The 18,714-nt window shown below is 40.5% G+C and overlaps 1 protein-coding gene across 2 annotated transcripts in view; it reads right to left on the bottom strand.

Annotated features, from left to right (window-relative positions):
• The window catches only part of Hsd17b12 (hydroxysteroid 17-beta dehydrogenase 12), a 247,081-nt gene extending 230,089 nt beyond the window's left edge, over nucleotides 1-16,992 (bottom strand). Inside the window, exon 1 of one of the 2 annotated variants that reach the window (XM_045159260.1) lies at nucleotides 16,715-16,992. In XM_045159260.1, coding sequence (XP_045015195.1) covers nucleotides 16,715-16,871 — 157 coding nt within the window. In that variant the 5' untranslated portion in view covers nucleotides 16,872-16,992. The remainder of the gene's footprint in view (nucleotides 1-16,714) is intronic. The other variant, XM_004663338.2, reaches the window with a different exon arrangement.
• Nucleotides 16,993-18,714: the final 1,722 nt, after the last annotated feature.

Below are 18,714 nucleotides of genomic sequence, written 5' to 3'. Positions count from 1 at the left end.
ATGACAAGTCTATAATTCTAACAAACAAGTCTCTGGTGTCCCAATTCTACCCCTCCACCTAGGCTACTCACAGACCTGAAAAAACTTCACCGGGGCCGGCAGCTTTCCTTAGCAGCCATCTCTTGGTCCCGGCATCTCCGCTGGGTCTCCACTGCAATCCACGGTTCATCCTCATGGCCCCATGGGGTCTCCATGCAGGCAACCAGCAAACCTGCTTCACACTGCCCATGACCATTTGCTGCAAACTCAATGACCCTCTCTTTCCTGTATTTTTTTTCTTTTATTTTCACAATTTTTATAAACATTTTCCATAATTATAAAAAATATCCCATAGTAATACCTCCCCCCCACACACTTTCCCCTTTGAAATTCCATTCTTCATCATATTACCTCCCCATCTCAATCATTGTACTTACATATATACAATACCAACCTGTTAAGTACCCTCCTCCCTTCCTTTCTCTTCCCTTTAGTTCTCCTTTTTAACTTACTGGCCTCTGCTACTAAGTATTTTCCTTTTCACACAGAAGCCCAATCATCTGTAGCTAGGATCCACATATGAGGGAGAACAAGTGGCACTTGGCTTTCTGGGCCTGGGTTACCTCACTTAGTATAATCCTTTCCAGATCCATCCATTTTTCTGCAAATTTCATAACTTCATTTTTCTTTACCGCTGAGTAGAACTCCATTGTATAAATGTGCCACATTTTCATTACCCACTCATCAGTTGAGGGACATCTAGGCTGGTTCCATTTCCCAGCTATTATAAATTGAGCAGCAATAAACATAGTTGAGCACGTACTTCTAAGGAAATGAGATGAGTCCTTCGGATATATGCCTAGAAGTGCTATAGCAGGGTCATATGGAAGATCAATCTTTAGCTGTTTTAGGAACCTCCACAGTGATTTCCACAATGGCTGGACCAGACTGCATTCCCACCAGCAGTGTAGAAGGGTTCCTCTTTTTCCACATTCCTGCCAGCATTTATGATCATTTGTTTTCATGATGGTTGCCAATCTGACAGGAGTGAGATGGAATCACAGTGTAGTTTTAATCTGCATTTCCCTGATGACTAGTGACGTAGAACATCTTTTTAGTTGCTTATATGCCATTCGTATTTCTTCTTTTGAGAATGCTCTATTTAGCTCCATAGCCCATTTTTTGATTGGCTTGTGTTTGATTCCTTATTATTTAACTTTTTGAGTGCTTTGTATATTCTTTCCTGCATTTCTTATACTCCACAATACCAGGTAGAGAGCCAAGTTGTTAATCGGGGGGGGTGGGGGGGGAATAAACAGACTTTGAAGAACAGGACACTCCTTTGAGCATTCAGGCCTCTCCAAAAGTCTACATTCTTCCTGTTGCCCCAGCGCAGGTCAGCTAGCCCAATCTCAAAGATTGTAATCTCTCAAGTACAGTTGAACAAGCAGCAGTTCACCCAAACATTTTTCTTTCTGTGCCATATCCCTCTGCTCACACCACTTCATTTCTACACAAAGCAACCCTGCACAACTTCTCAGGACACAGGCATAACAGCAAGCTTCTCATACAAACTGCTAGCCTAGTCCAAGCAAAGCTCTTTCTCACCCTCATAAGCCAAACCTCACAGTCCATAGTTCTTGCTGTATTCAGGTCTTTCAACTCTGACCAGAACAGTCCATCAAGCACTGCAAGGCATCTCTTAGGCCAAGGTTTCCCATCCTTCCACATTCCTCTTGAAAATCAGCTCCAAAAGGCCAAAGCCACATACTCATGTGTCTAGCAGCAATCCCACTCCTTGGTACTGTTGCAGTCAGGTTCGCACTGCTGGTAGAAATCACCCAACCAAGAGCAGCTTGTGGGAAAAGGAGGTTTATTTTGGCTTATAGGTTCAAGGGGAAGCTCCACAATAGCAGGGGGAAACAATGGCATGAGCAGAGAGAGGGTGGACGTCACCCCTGGCCAACATAAGATGGACAACAGCAACAGGGGAGTGTGCCAAACACTGGCATGGAGAAACTGGCTAGTAACACCCATAAGCCTGCCCCCAACAATACACTGCCTCCTGGAAGTGTTAATTCCCAAATCTCCATCAGCTGGGAACCTAGCATTCAGGATACCTAAGTTTATAGGGGACACGTGAATCAAACCACAACAGTGTACCAAACACTGGCAAGGAGAAGCTGCCTATAACACCCATAAGCCCTCCCCCAACAATACACTGCCTTCTGGAGGATCCAATTCCCAAACTGCCAGGAACTAGGGACCTAACATTCAGAACACATGAGTTTATGGGGGATCCCTGAAGCACACCAACACAGCTGCTAACACAAAGAGCAAACAACTGGGGCTGTCAGCACCAAGCATAGACTGCAGCAGAGGCAGCCAGAAGACAGCTGTAGGGTTCCAGACTGTGGCAAGGAACATCTGAAAGTTGAAATCCAAGAAATGCAAAGAGAGCAAGAAACAATAGAGAGCTGAAGCTGTGGAAGAAGGGCTGTGTGTTTAGGACTACAGAATAGGTGTGAACCTGTTGCTGCAAGAGTTCCAGAAAGCTGAGAATCACTGATTAGCTGCTGAGGGGCTAAAAATACTAAGAGCTGATGATCCCAACACCCTTAAACTCAGCTGTGCAATACTAAGAGCTAAGTATCCTAATACCCTACACCTCAGAGCTACAACACTAGCAGAAGGTCCCACCACCCTAATTGGTGCTGCTGACAAAGAAGTTCCACTTTACCTACTCATTCTTGCCATCTAAACAACACAATTATGACAAGTTTTCCAAAGAATAATCTGATCAATTGGGGGGGGAGGAGTCAGAAATGACTGTTTTGAAGTAACAGAGTGGTTTGAAGTAATAGTCAAGAAAATTCCCTAACAGATTATATGTAGGGAAGAAAAGATGACCCCAATGTTTTTTCAAATGTTCTTAAAACTTGCACATAACCAAATTTTTCTTAAACCTATCATATTGAAGGAGAAACAGGAAAACAGTAGTCCTTAGTATATCAGGAACAAGGCTCAAGGAAAACAAGGGCATGCTACCTTGCCTTCCCTGGAAGAACTAGAACCCTCATGTCATCCAATTTAATCTGAGATACAAGCAGTTTCTCAGAGCATCAGTGCTTCCTGCTCTCTTTCAATATCTAACACACCTGGGTGGGCTGGCCCCCTCCTGAAATAGCTAAGTCTACAAACCAACCAGGGTCTTAGAATCTGATGGCAAAACTCATCCTAATTGCAAGGCTAACACATATAAATGAGCCTGCCATTTATATTAATATATTTATATGAATATATTTACATGGGCCTCTTGGCTACTCATTCTCCTGGCACTGGACTTTCCTGATTCCTGCTTTAATAAGCTCTTCCCCTTCCCAGGCAGGCTGCAAAGAAGAAAAGGGATTTCTTCTCAGGGTACTTTCCTACCATGGTTTTGGATACTTTCGCACTGTTACATGTATGATTTTCCTCTAATCTCTGGGACTTTTTACTATCCTTTCTCTTAGCTTTCCTTTATGTAAAGATGAAGGGTTTGTACCTCCAAGCCTTACTGCCCACATGTGTGTGTGCATGTACTCTGAATCTTTTGGCTTGGGCTGTCATGTTTTGCTGTCCATGTGTGTGTCCCTTCTATGGGCTTCTTCCCTGGAGATTTCCCTATTCTCCCATTTCCTCTCCAGCCAAGCAAGAAGGGGAATTCCCTTCTGGCTTGAGTCTTTCTAGCCTTCCCCTGGATAACAACTGTCCCTAAAATAAACCTCATAATTCATAATTTACACTTCTGAGTCTGTTTTCTCAAATCTTTGTTAAAATGGGTAAGAACCTAAAAGTTGGGCTTCACAAGCCTGCCCCACCCCATACAACAAAATCCTACATCACTATCTTAGATTTACTAAGTAAAGCCATATTTTTAAAAAATGCCTAGTAAATCTTTTCACAGCACAAACTTCTACAGCCACACTAATAATCTTCCTAATTGATTTTTACTTTACTTCAGATCTTCAGCATGAAGTTGTAAAACATTAAAGGAGATATGCAGTTTCCTTGGCTAAGCAGATAGGGAAAAAAGGGAATAATATAGATGACTCTATTACAACCCACAGTGGCAAACATTGTGATCCCACTTCCTCCTTTCTAACTTGGGTTAATTTTTCTGTCAGCAAGCTAGCTTGGAAGGCTGGTTTGGCAAGCTTTCTAGGACCTGCACTGTACTGAATGCATTATGAACGAACTAGCACATTCACTTTCATTTAAGCTGACCAATCATAGACTCTTGGAGAGGCAGGCTTCCCCCATTTAATAAAAGTCCATCACCCACTAGGACAGTGGATTTTCCAGCTCTGGAATCCCATCCTCCTAGAGGAATCTTTTCTCTCTGCTTTCTTTACCTCTTATTTTGAAGCAAATTTTTATTCTTTTAATGACTTTTTAAATCTATAATCAGCAGAGAAAATGAATCCAATACCCTTAAACCATATCATGTTGTGGAATGAACTGCAAGCATTTTTTTTTTCAAGGTGCTTACTATGCACTATGCCAGGAGTGATGGTGCCCGCCTATAATCCAATTCCTGGTGGGGAAGGGGGAATCCTAGTACTTACTGGCTACATAGTCTATCTGAATCTGTGAGCCCTAAGTTCAGTGAGAGATTTGGTCTCAAAAATAAATACATAAAGTGGAGAGCAACTGAAAAGGACATCTAATATCAACCTCTGGCCTCCACACATCAGCACCCACCCACATACATACAAACATGCAAACACCTGCACACTTATCACATACAAATGCACAATAAAAGGAAAAATGAAATAAAAGACCCACAATTTTCAACTTTTAAAATTTATCCTTACCTACAAACAGCATTTCATGGCATTAAAACTGATCTATATAAATCCATTTGCCTTATATTCTAAGCTTAACATTTTTATCATCTAAATCTTGACAGTTTGTTTTCTAAAACTGAAAGAAATAAACCATCTTCAACCAATCAAAACAACAAAAATCAACTGGGTGGAGGCTGGAGAGTAATCGGCTAGGGAGATGGAGATACGGCTCAGTGGGTAAGCCACTTGGCCACTCCAGCAGAGTACCTGAGCTGGGATCCCCAGCACCCACATGAATGCTGAGCATGGTAGCATCCATCTACAAGCCCAGTGCTATGGAAGCAGACAGACAGGATCCCAGGGCAAGTTAGATAGCTAGACTAGCCTATCCAGGGGGCTTGGGTTCTATGAGAGACCCTGTCTCAAAAAACAAGGTGGAAAGCAAGAGGAGGTACCTCATGTTGACCTCTTGCCTCCTTGCAAACAAATGCATATGCATCTGCATACACACACAGAAAGTCCATTTCGATGCTTAATACTTTTAGGTGCAGCAGCTATGAAAGATAAGGTCTGTCAGTCTTCTTCTTTCTTAGTAAGACTTATTCTGCCTTTAGCTCCCTGGCATCCTGTCAGGATTGAATACAAACCACTAAAGGCTAATAATGCTATTAATAATAACATTAAGCACTTGTGGGCCAGTCACTGTACTATTTTACATGAAATAAATGTTCTATTTACTCTCATAACAATCCTAGGAAACAGAAACAGAAACGCACTAGAAGTCAAATCTATGTTTGGGTATCAGGTTTGATCTCTAAACAGGAAAGTTACTTTTGTACAGAAGAGGTAAAGCAGCATGACAATGGTGCCTGTGAATGAGTGACAGGTAAGATACTCCAACAGAGTCCAGGGACTAAATCTCTAATCTAAGGAAACCTTTTTCTTTTTAATGTTTGTTTCTAGTATGCCTCGTCTTCCACAGCATCTGGCATTTTAAGTTAGCCCTTCAACATCAATCTGGAGAACTTGAACTGAACCATTTAGGCACCCACACTTCCTTCTGTGAGGTAAAATACAAAATTAACAAGTACACAATTTGTCATTATTGTTTTGGAAATAGGGTCTCATGTAGTCAAAGCTGGCTTTGAATTTGCATGATTCTGCTCCACTTCCTCTAGTGCTGGGATTATAGGTGTGTACCACCACAGCTGGATTGTGCAGTGCTAGGGATAAAATCCAGGCCTTCATGCATGCTAAGCAAGCACTTTACCAACTGAAGTACACCCCCAGGCCCTACATCCTCTGTGTTTGTCTCCAACTAGCTAGCTCCAGTGATCCTACTGCTTCAGCCTCCCAAATAGCTAATCTATTTTGTGCTTCCACACTAGCATAGAAAACCTTATTTGCTACATGGACTTTAAACACTAAAAATCCACTTCCACAGGATCTCTTTGCTCTTCTAAGAAATACTATACCCATATAACAGTCCCAGGCAAAAGACTCTGACCCTCTAAATGGGCTCCTCATCTGCTTGGGGGCCTAGTGGAATCAGAGAAAAGTCACTAGAGAGAACTAGGGAAAAGGAGATGACGTATTTCTTAGGAGATGAGGGGAACAAGTGAGAGTATGGGACAAATAATGAATGGATGGTCTTAAAATGGTCTTAAATAACCTAACAATGTTCAGGAATCTGTGCCCTAGAATATTTCCTCTTATTGAGAAACATGCCTATACTTCAATTGTTTTCCAAATTTTGGGGTTGTTTTATCTGTAAGACTAGAATTAATATCTGAACACTGTGCAGTTGCGGTGGAAAGGACCAAAAAAAAAAAGATGATCCACAGTTCCTAATCCTCAAATCTTAAACATACAAGAAGAAACTCAATAATAGGAGTAGGGTTGGGGACATAGTTCAGTGGTAGAGCAAATGTTTAATAGATAAAGCCCTGGATTCAATCTCCAGTGTTAAAAAAAAAAATTAATAGCAACAAGATTAAAAATATACTATCAATTCAGAAAATTACTATTAAATACTTAAAATATTTAACTAGTTATGAAGATGATAAATAAACTTCAGTATAAAAAGTAGGCAATGTATCTCTGATGCTGCCTCCAACTACCATTTATGCAAAGAAATAGACTCTTGAGATGAGGCTGGCAAATGTGTAAGTACCATTTACATCTTTTTTTTTAATTTTTTTGTTCATTTTTACTTATCTATTTGAGAGTGACAGAGAGAGAGAGAGAGAGAGAAACAGGCAGATAGAGAGAGAGAGAGAGAATGGGCACACCAGGGCTTCCCATCACTGCAAACGAACTCCAGATGCATGCACCCCCCTTGTCCATCTGGCTAACGTGGGTCCTGGGGAATCGAGCCTCGAACCAGGGTCCTTAGGCTTCACAGGCAAGTGCTTAACCACTAAGCCATCTCCTCAGCCCACCATTTACATCTTAAGATTAATTCTAAAATCATAATTTTCCTTAAAACACTTTTCATTCACAATTTAACCCTAATTATCCAAGTTGCCTCTGCTAGTCTGTTTTCCAAATTATTTCAGTGGCCCCTCCCGTTGCTACAAAGAACTTATTTGCATGAGTTAATCTTAATTTTCTGTCTTTGAAAGTGAAGGTTTAATAGCCTTCCCCGAAAACTAAAGGCAACTAAAAAAATTAATAGCTATCCCTAAAGCTTGCAGGCAATAAAGAGGTTTGCACTCTTTCCTGGTTGATGTACTTCCCTTAGTTTAGCCTAGATGAAGGACCAGAGACCATCTGAGTATCCTCCCTTAAGACATTCCTGGTTGAAGAAGCCTATTCTGAACAAGTCCACAAACAGCTACAATTTTCTTATTAACGGCACCTGGTCCAGTCTGTTTTTTTTTTTTTTTTTTAAGGATCCTTATAAACTTAAACCCTAGCCTGGCTCAATGCTTCAGCCTTTATCCCACAGGAAAGCTGAGGCCCCTTCTCTAATAAACAGTCTGTCTGTAGAGATCAAGTCCGCTGTTTTCTTCTGCTTTTCTCTTACACTTTCCTTACATTTCTGGTGCCATGTCTCGGATACCCCTCAGGGCTTTTGGGCTGCATGGCCCCACTTCCTCTCTCCTTCTCTCTACCTCCCTGCCAATGTTTCACTCTCTCAGGAATAGAAAAACTCACTGTGCTCACTACTCTGAACAGCCACCTATGACCTGAAACCTTCAGTATTTACAGCTTGATATCCGGGGGCTTCTTCCTTTTCTTTTCACCCTCTCCCACTGCTCCAGATTAGAGGCCTATTGCCATGTGATTCACTACATCCACACCTTCATCAAATTACAACTTCAGGACAAAGGTATTCGTTCTTCATCTGTGGCGGAGGTGCCCCGTCCCAGACCTTAGAAATGCCAGGAGTTTCTTAGTTTTCTGTCAGACTCTAGAAGCCTCCTACGTGTAGTTCCAGTGGACACCCCAAACCTTATGAGTGTGAGATGTTCCTTCCTAAACCTTTGTTTGCCCTCGCTAAGCCTGGGAGACGTCCCTGGTGGTGGGATTGGCCACTCTAGTCCTTGTCCTCCAAAATGGACTCTAAATTATCTGTTCCAAAAAAACATTCCATTAGTATGTCTCAAGACTAATTTAAAGGAGCTCGAACTTTCTGAACTATTGCCTACCAAATTATTCCATCTCTCTATTCAAATCTGACCATAATATTTCTCAGATAATGGCCACCACTGGCCTGAATTTAGTACTTTGGGTTTTAATATTCTTATTGATCTTGACATGGCAAATAGCCCAAGGTTCCCTACCTTCAGGACTTCTTTGTCCTCAGTTCCTGCCCTTCCCTTTGTACTTCTTGTCCTACCTACCAAATAACTTCTGTCACCAAAACCCTCTAAAATCCTGCCCCTTCTAAAATTCTACCGCTCACACACAGTTCTGCAATCTGGCTATGACTTGCTAGGGTCTGTCCCTCTCACTCCAAATTCAAGCCAACTCACTAAATCAAATACAAACTCTACCCTCTTAAAAAACTCCTGTCTTTACTGGGCCTTTTTAACTTATTCTATATATGGATATCTATTTTTTCTCTCCTTGCTTAAAGTTAAAATCATTAAACAACTTCTAGAGTTTTTCCTTTCTTTTCCCTTTCCCCCTTCTTTTCATTACAAGACACCAAGAAAAAAAAATAGCCGCATGGTGGCACCCAGCATTAATCCCAGCACTCAGGAGGAAAAGGTACAAAGATCACTGTGAGTTCAAGGCCACCCTGAGACTACAAAGTGAATTCCAAGACAGCCTGGGCTAGAGTGAGACCCTACGTTGGAAAACCAAAAAAAAAATAAAAATGTCAACTTAAAATTCAAACCACTGGTTGTTGCCCTGTTAAGTTTTCACCAACTTAAAACATAACTAAAATCTTAAAAGGATGTCTCTCCATGTTTCATGTTGTTATGTCTAACGTTGGCCAACCATGTCATGTCACGTGTTCTATATGTCATGTAGTCTATCCTTATGTATGACCAAATTTATGATTGTTAATTGTTCTTGGTCATTAAATGTTCTGATGCTCATATATTTTAAGATGATGTCAAATTATTAAAACCAGGTTTACAATATATTTAAAATAATTACCTCTGTTTTTGACAACGTGCTTGTTCATGTTTACTACAATATTTGTATACCAAATTCTAATCTTGCTTCTACAGGAAGAAATGTGGTTTGGGATCAGAAAAGACTTTATAAGGTAAAAGATTGTTGTAAGGTATATTATTAAAAAGATATGAAAAGGTTATAAGACAAACTGAAAAAGGTTTGGGTTGCCTATAATAAAATGGGTTAACTTAAAAGTTTTCATTCTTCACATTTTTTTTCTCACCTTAATTGTTCATATAGTTCAGACTTTACTCTTTGTAATAAGTTGATAAATTTATTTATATTGTCATGTCTCAAGTCAAAGCTAAATTGAGCTATACCTATATTTCCTATTGTCAAAACTTTTGACAATTGCCAGGTGTGATGGTGCATGCCTTTAATCCTAGCACTGGAGAGGCAGAGGTAAAAGGATTGCAGTGAGTTTGAGGCCACCCTGAGGCTACATAGTTAATTCCAGGTCAGCCTGGGCCAGAGTGAGACCCTACCTCAAAAAAAACAAACAAAAAAACTCTTGAAAAAAATCTAAATGTTTAACAAAATCAAGATTCATTTTTAATGAGTTTGTTTATTTAAACCTCATCTAAATGTAACATAAAAATATAACATAAGGGCTGGAGAGATGGTTTAGTGGTTAAGCGCTTGCCTGTGAAGCCTAAGGACCCCAGTTCGAGGCTCGATTCCCCAGGACCCACGTTAGCCAGATGCACAAGGGGGCGCAACGCTGCAGTGGCTGGAGGCCCTGGCGCACCCATTCTCTCTCTCTCTGCTTCTTTCTCTGTCTGTCACTCTCAAATAAATAAATAAAAATAAACCAAAAAAGAATTTAAAAAAACATTTAAAAACCTCATCTAAATGTAACATAAAAAAAAAAAATATAGACAAGCGTGGTGGCACTTGGGAAGCAGAGGTAAGAGGTTCTCTGTGAGTTTAAGGATACCCTGAGACTACATAGTGAATTCCAGGTCAGCCTGAGCTAGAGTGAGACCCTACCTTGAAAAGAAAAAATAATAATAAAATAATATAAAATTAATATAACTGACCTTCAAAATATTTAAAAAAAAGAGGGGAGTCTAGGGGGACTACTGACCCAGGGAAATGGGAAGACAGACATACAATCAGAATCCAGACAGTCTATTTATAATTAACCATAGGGACAAGAAAAAAAAAAAAAAATACAAGCAGAAGTTAGAAACAAAAACTTAAATGATCACACTAAAAGTCATGGTAAGAAAGTTTTTATTGGTAGTTACGAGATGAACTGACTAAGGTAGATAAACTGGAGAGGAAACTTTAAAGGCTAATAAACGTTTGATGAAAAGATTGTTACAGCCTTGTTACATAGATTGTTAAGGTAAAAATATGTAGATGTAGGTAGGAATAGAGTATGTAGATGAAGGTATAAGTAAACTTAAACAGAAAGTTAAACACAAATTGATTAAACCTTAAAGTACTTGATCAGATTACTGATTCCTTGAGATATATAAAATGGCTATTAACCTAGGGCTTATATCAGACTAATAAAGGATGGCCCTGGCTGTAACAAGATGCTATGGTATTCAGGTGGTAAACTTAAAAACTTTAACTCATTGATATTAATCTGGTCATGATGATGGTTGTAAAAGACTGGCTTTAAAGTTCTCAACCAAATTTACTATATTCCTCTATTTGTCAACCTCTTACTATTTAATAAGATTATTATATCTAAAAAAAAAAAAAAAAACCTGTAACCTTAAGATGGTTCCTGTCTTGTTCATGCTGTTTTACTGGGTGATTACCGCTGACATTATTGTCTAAGTCTTATAAAAGGTGATTCCATCATTGTAACTTTGTTCTTAGGGAAATTGAAGAAATTATTCCTGTCCTAGAACACCCTGCAATACACAAACAATGTTAATATTGTTTGTCTAGGCTTCATATATTCTTAAATATTCATTCGTAAATATTGCCTTATGTTAAACTTAAAAAGTGGTTCAATGATTAAAGGTAACTGATGAAAAAAAATCACTTTATATCTATCAAAATGTCTCTAATATATGTTAAAATCAGACTAATTTAGCTCAACAATGACCAAGTTTGGTTTTATTCTTATGCTATGTATACTTAGTCTCAATCAAGGCTTTACTTAAATAATTCTCATTTCTTATATATTAAGTTCATTGCTTATAACTATATTGATACTTAGAGACATGTTCCCTGCTCTAGAAAAATGATCTTAAATGCTGCTGTTCTGCTTCCAGTTTGTGGGGTAACTGGTACCCACACAAGTATCTGAACTAATCAAAGATGTTACCAAATACAAATGCAAAATCTTTATCCTGTCTTACTTGACATGTTCTGCCTAACGATTACACATTTAAAAAATAAGATGAATGGGCTGGGTGTGGTGACACATGCCTTTAATCCCAGCACTTGGGAGGCAGAGGTAGGAGGATTGCCATGAGTTCAAGGCCACCCTGAGACTACATAGTGAATTCCAAGTCAGCCTGAGCCAGAGTGAGACCCTACCTCAAAAAACCAAAAAAATAAAATAAGACGTGCCTACCTTATAAAAAGCTGTTTCTCTGTATTTCTCTTGCCTTGTTTATACAGTTCAAACAATTCTCTATAATAAGGTGATAAATTTATTTATAAGGTCATACCTCATATTATGATAAGAGTTAAAGGCCTCTAGCACAAAGTTATGTCTTGTACTGTAATAAACTCTCATGCTAATTATGTCCCATACTACATAGTCTTTTGTTCTGACACTGTAGTTTTTGTACTGTTTCAAAATAGCTTATATCAAAGCTTCTGACCAATACTAAAAATCTTATATTTTGCCGGGCGTGGTGGCGTACGCCTTTAATCCCAGCACCCGGGAGGCAGAGGTAGGAGGATCTCATGAGTTCGAGGCCACCCTGAGACTCCATAGTGAATTCCAGGTCAGCCTGGACTAGAGTGAGACCCTACCTCGAAAAACCAAAAAAAAAAAAAATCTTGTATTTCTTCTTAACTCTACAACACAGCTATAGATATCTCTACTAATTAACCATTTTCTTAGGCTTTGGAAGAGATTCCCTTGGACTCACACTGATGTAGAAATAGACTGATTCTCCATCTCTGGTGCCAGTTCTGTAAGCTTTAGTTTCCCGTATCAACATCAAAGTTAACAAGATCAAGATATTTTAACTAGTTTTGTTTATTTTTTAACTCTATCTGAATATGACATAAAAATCAAAACTAAAATTTAAAAAGGAGACATAAATGGAAGAGAAAGGAAGGGAGGAGGATACTTAATAGGTTGATATTGTATATATGTAAGTACAATGATTGTAATGGGGAGGTAATATGATGGAGAATGGAATTTCAAAGGGGAAAGTGTGGGGGTGGGGAGGGAGGGAGGGAATTACCATGGGATATTTTTTTATAATCATGGAAAATGTTATAAAAATTAAATTAAAAAAAAATTCATCATAGTTTTAAAAAAAAGATCAAAACTAAGTCTTTATTTTGTTACAAAGGACATCTGTTTACAACAATAGGTTTCTTAAATATTCTACTCTTGTATGTATTTCTATTGGTTAAGACCTTTATTTGCTATAAATTTATTCTAATAAATAATACTAAATCTAATTATAAAAAATATATTTCATTATATTATATAACCAGTATAATTCTATAAAACACAATTTTATTATGTTTATAAATAAACAACTGATAATAACTAATTATGAAGACTAATCAAAGTTTTAGCCTTTCAGCCTAATGTAGTCCTAAAGTCATTAGTCCTAAAGACAAGATTTTTTGATCTTTGGACCAAGTAAGTAAAGACCATAAACCTTCTGTATTAAAGACTTAACACATACACACACAAACACAAAAAAAGGAACGTTTAAATTTCAGAAATAGTTAACTTCTTAATCTTTATCATATTTAAATCTAAAATAATTTAAGATATTTAAAATATTACTTCAATACCAATCTCTTGTACTTCCTATCTTACCTAAACTAAGTCTTTATAGTTCCACAAATTCTAGTTAACCTCCCATCCAAGTTAACAACTTCTTCCTTACCCACCTCCTATATTATTATTTTCCTACCTTAAATATAATTTCCATGTCACCTGTAAATATCATGTCACATGCAAAAAAAAAAAAACCTTATACATGGATAATAACCAGATCATAATGGGTAACAGATTTGACATGATCTAGGTGTTTCTTTCCTAATGGCTCTGATAACTGTCACTCTCCTGAAGAGCTGCTTCCTTGCCTGTTCCTAAGATCAATGTGGGATCATAGCCTACTATGTACACAAACTACAAGATAAAGTTTGGCAAATAGAAAACTAAAAAGTAAAACTCCCAAAAGCTACACCTGTGTAACTAAGACTTCAATGATGAACTACAATAAAAGTAAATGTTACCAATACAGAGCCAATAATATTTTGGGCTGTATTAGCTCTTTCAATGGCCAATAACAGTATTTCTCTACATGTGACCTGACATCTCTCTGTGACCAACTAAGATATATATCTATTGCTCTAAGTTAAGAAACCTCACTTCGAGTTAAACCTATCCTGTCTCTGACATGTATTTTATTCCCCTGATTATGATAATGTTCACCCTCTCTTTTGGTCCTTGCATACTCAGATGCCTCACTAAATTCCTCCCGCACAGAATACATGCCTTCACTTCACAGCGAGTCACCAAATTCTTCGTGGCCATTAAATATCAGCTCCTGAACATCCAACCAGCACAGGACTGCATGGGACACCAAGAGAGATCTACTGGCCCCCACCACCCCAGCTTTTAAGTAGTTGGAGACTAGTCTTTGTGCCCAGTCCCAGCCCATTCAGTCCTCCCCAAAATGCCTCACTCACTCCCAGTTCTCCCCAATTTCTTTTATCCTTCCAGAGTCTGGATGGAAGGGCCTTCCCTGAAAACTAAAGGGAACTAAAGAGTTAATAGCTGTCCCTAAAGCTTGCAGGCAATAAAGAGGTTTGGCACTCTTCCCTGGTTGATGTACTTCCATTAGCCTAGATGGCCTTGAAGGACCAGAGACCATCTGAGTATCCTCCCTTAGACATTCCTGGCTGACGAATCTACACTGAACAAGTACACAAACAGCTACAATTTTCTTATCAGCTGCACCTGGCCCAGTCTGGTTTTTTTTAGGATCCTTACAAACTTAAACACTAGCCTGACTCAATGCTTCAGCCTTCATCCCACAGGAAAGCTGAGGCCCCTTGCTATTTTCTCTAATAAACAGTCTATCTGTAGAGTTCGAATCCACTGTTCTCTTTTGCTTTTCTCTTACACTTTCCTTACAGAAAGATTCCCTGAATTTGGAGACTAAGAAGAGATCTAAGTCACATGCAAATAATGTTTACAAATAACAATGTGATCACCTATTTTCCAATGACCTAGGGTAAATTGAACATAGCAGTATTTCACTTCAGTCATGGCACCATAATTCATTTTTGTCCCTGTATTCTACCTCAAATTTCTTTTCTAAATTTTACATAAATCCCTCCCTAAATTACTAGTTTTGTTTCCCTTCATGTGGGACCAAGTGTTACTTTGGAAATGACAATGTTTTCATGTCACTTTATGTTATTATGGGCTTATTTATATATGCGACTTGAACATACCATTTTTAAAAAGTATTTTAATTCATTTGCAAGCAGAGAGAGAGTGGGAGAGAAAGAAGGAATGGATGTGCCAGGGCATCTTGTCACTACATACAAACTCTGATGTATGCGCTATTCTGTGCATCTGGCTTTACAAAGGTATTGGGGTTTGATACCCTAGCCAGCAAACTTTGCAAGCAAACGCCTTTAACTGTTGAGCCCACCTCCCCTGCCCCCTTAGTTTTAGCCTGTATGGTCAATTTTAAATACGAATACCAGTGGTTAATATCAGGCTGTACTCGAAAATTATATTTTACCTTGATAAACTGATTTCCTATGGCTTTTCAGCATTTATTTATATTGCAAAACAGTGCAAACAAGTTTCCCAAGATGGCAACAAAGAACTTGGGCAAGGCAATTGGGAAATTACTATCTGCATTACAATCAATGAAAACTTAATTTCAGAGATAGCAAGTGATTGTGATAAGTTTTATGACACCATTAATTGCCCCATCATGAAAAGATCACACATAAACTGCAACTTGAACTCATTTCTACTTGAGATATCTTCTCCTAACGTTTATGTTACTTCCCCCAAACATTAGCTGTCATGTCTTGCCAAGATTATTTAAATGTTATTAACGAACAAAATAAAGAATACATAGTAACATTACTCGTGTCTTACCTGACTTAGTTTGCAGGCACCTGGTAACCAACCCCAAATTCTATAAAATGCCTGAGAAGTGAACACTGAATACATCATAGAACCACGTGTATATTCTAACAATTACTTATTTGTTTGCTTGTTTGTTTTGGTTTTTTGAGGTAGGGTTTCACTCTAGCCCAGGCTGACCTGGAATTCACCATGTAGTCTCAGGGTGGCCTCGAACTCATGGCGATCCTCCTACCTCTGCCTCCCGAGTGCTGGCGTGCGCCACCACGCCCGGCTTTTGTTTGTATTTTTTTAAGCCAAAGGGAAGTTAAGGAAACTAAAAGGATGGGGGCGGAGGTTCAAAACAGCTATAATTGTCTCTCTCAGATCTGACCCTGGTCCTCCATTCTTAAAATCTGCTAATTGGGAAGAACAAAGTCCACGTATTTAAAGTCCACTTTCTGTGGGGACGTTTATTCGCAAATCCTTTAGCAAAAACTATTACTTATTTCATAGTAATTTGATTGTTTTGGGGAAGCAATCCTGCGTTACTCACTGGGATTCCAGAAAAGTGTGGCGAGGATCCCTCCTTCAAAGGACTTTGTAAATTACAAGAAATAGACCGAGCCCAAAGCGCTGGAGGCCAGACTCCCAGATCAGGATTTTTCAAGCTCAAGAAATTACACACGCCTACACTCCTTTCTTCCACCCTCTCCCCCTAACAAGTAAACAGTTTTTAAACTTTAAAGTCGTTCATAAGAAGCCGACCACCGCGAGTGGGCCAGGCGCGTGGCTGCGGCCACAAACCCCGAGTCATGGAAAGGGATCCAAGCAGACTCCTCCGCACCCCAAGCGGCACGCAGTATGCTCCGAGTCCCCCAGCGAAGTGCTCCGGACGTGGCGAGCGCTGGGCGCGGGCGGAGCGCGGGCGGCGGGCGTCTGGGGGGTCGGGAGGGAGGCAGGGACCGCCAGCCGCGGGGCCGCGAAGGGCGGGCGCCGGTCCACTCACCTGCCCAGGCTCCGAGCCACGGGCCGACCCCTTCGTTCCCCACGCCCCAGACCCGAACGGCTCGGAAAAGCGAGTACGAGAGGCGCAGGAGCAGGTAGGTCACGGTGCTCGCGCCCACCCAGTACAGGAAACCGGTGGCTGGGACAGCGCTATCCATGGCTGAACTAGGCCTCAACCACCTTCATGAATGAAAAAACAAATGAATGAAGGCTGCAGGAGGTGCGGGCCTAGACAAGAGGAGACGCGAACGGCGCGGAAGAGAGCTCGGCCTAAGCCCCGCCCACGGCGCCATCCCCGGGCCTCTATTGGCGCCTGACCGGTCCCGTTCATTGCCCCGGCCCATACGCCCTTCCCTGCTGCGTTTCTGTCCCTGCGCAGTGGATGTCTCGCCTGCCCGTCACGCTTCAGTCCTGCCCAACGCGTCACCACGGCCCAGGAGTCCTCCGACGACTCAATGCTCACCCCACCAAAGCGCCCCCATCTCTCATTGGCTAAAGCGGACCTCATGACGGCGGAAGGTTGCTCTCTATTGGTCAGTACGGCCCAACTGATTTAACCTACATTGGAGGCAGAACCGGGTCATGAGAGCTGATTGTGAAAGAAAAGTTTGTCGAAAGAAGTGATCCTTGTTTCCTTAGAATTGTTAATGGTTCACCGTTCCCTTCAGTTTTTCCCGACTTACCGGTTTCTTTCCCGGCCTCACGCTTTCGTTCCAGTTGCATTCACTACTTGAAGATCTAAATTCCTGGCATCCCTTACACCCTGAGCAGCTAACGCGTGATTCCCAGTGATTTGGAGCTCAAAGCAAATAAGTGCTACACCACTTCAGTAAGACCTGTAAGAAGAATGAAAAATGGGCTTACAAGACTGCAGCCTGTCGAACTCAATTGGGGAACAATTTTTAACTGGAGGTATTTTTCTTCTACTTTATGTTTTCTGGAAAGATGAAGTGTGTTTTGAGGGGACACAAAATCATGTAGTTCCAGGGCAGAAGAGTTGGCTTAGCGATTAAGGCTCTTTACTGCAAAGCCAAAGACCCCAGGTTCGATTCCCCAGGACCCACATAAGCCAACTGCACAAGGTGGCACATATATCTGGAATTCGTTTGCAGCAGCTGAAGGCTCTGGCATCTCTCCATCTCTCCCTCTCTCTCCCTCCTCCTCCCTCCCTCCCTCCCTCCCTCTCTCTCCCCCTCCCCCCCTCTCATAAATAGAAAGATTTTTTTTTTAAGTATGTGGTTCCAGTAAAGACTTCAAAGAAGGACGCCAGATTAAAACACACAAACACACACACGCACTAAGCTTATGAAATTTAGTCAAGCAGTAAGGTGATTTGCAGCGAACCCCCTGACCAGCAGGAGAAGAACGACCAGCAAACGAAGATCCTTCTTGATCACACTTTATTGGAGAGCCTCTTGGTTAACAGGAAAGCTGATGGCGAGGGGTGAGGGGTGCAGGAGTGTAGCTGCTTTTATAGGGCAGAATACTATGGGGCGCCTGCTGATTGGCTGCCATAGGCTCACCCGCCCAACAGGAGCCACGGGATAGGCTCAGGACAGGGTGCTGCCTAAATAAGGAATTGTTTACCTCAAGACTGGCAGGAAGCCAGTGTCATTTTGTAATGGCGTCTGCATTGGCTCCCTACAGTGATTCACTCATCCTAACCTGTTCTTCAGTCTAGAGATCCAAGCACTTACTCAACATCTCCACTCAGTTGTAAAAGATACATCTCAAGCTTAATATATAAGACACCACCCTGTGCGCACATACATAAGCATACCTGTTCTCTTCTTCCCCATCTCTTTAATAGTGATACAGGAATTTTGGGTTCCTTGTACTCCAATGCACCAATAATTTGGGGTGTTTCCAGAACCTTGTCCTATGAATTTGAAGAATGAAATCCACGGACCAGAGGATAAGGTTCAGAAAGATTTGTGTACAGTTTAAAGCTTTAGGAGGATGATGAGAAAGGAGACTTAAGCCTACAACATAAGAGAAGGA

Source organism: Jaculus jaculus, chromosome 9 (genome assembly GCF_020740685.1).
Source record: "Jaculus jaculus isolate mJacJac1 chromosome 9, mJacJac1.mat.Y.cur, whole genome shotgun sequence".
Taxonomy (NCBI): Eukaryota; Metazoa; Chordata; class Mammalia; order Rodentia; family Dipodidae; genus Jaculus; species Jaculus jaculus.
This window is presented reverse-complemented; position numbering and strand designations above follow the sequence as displayed.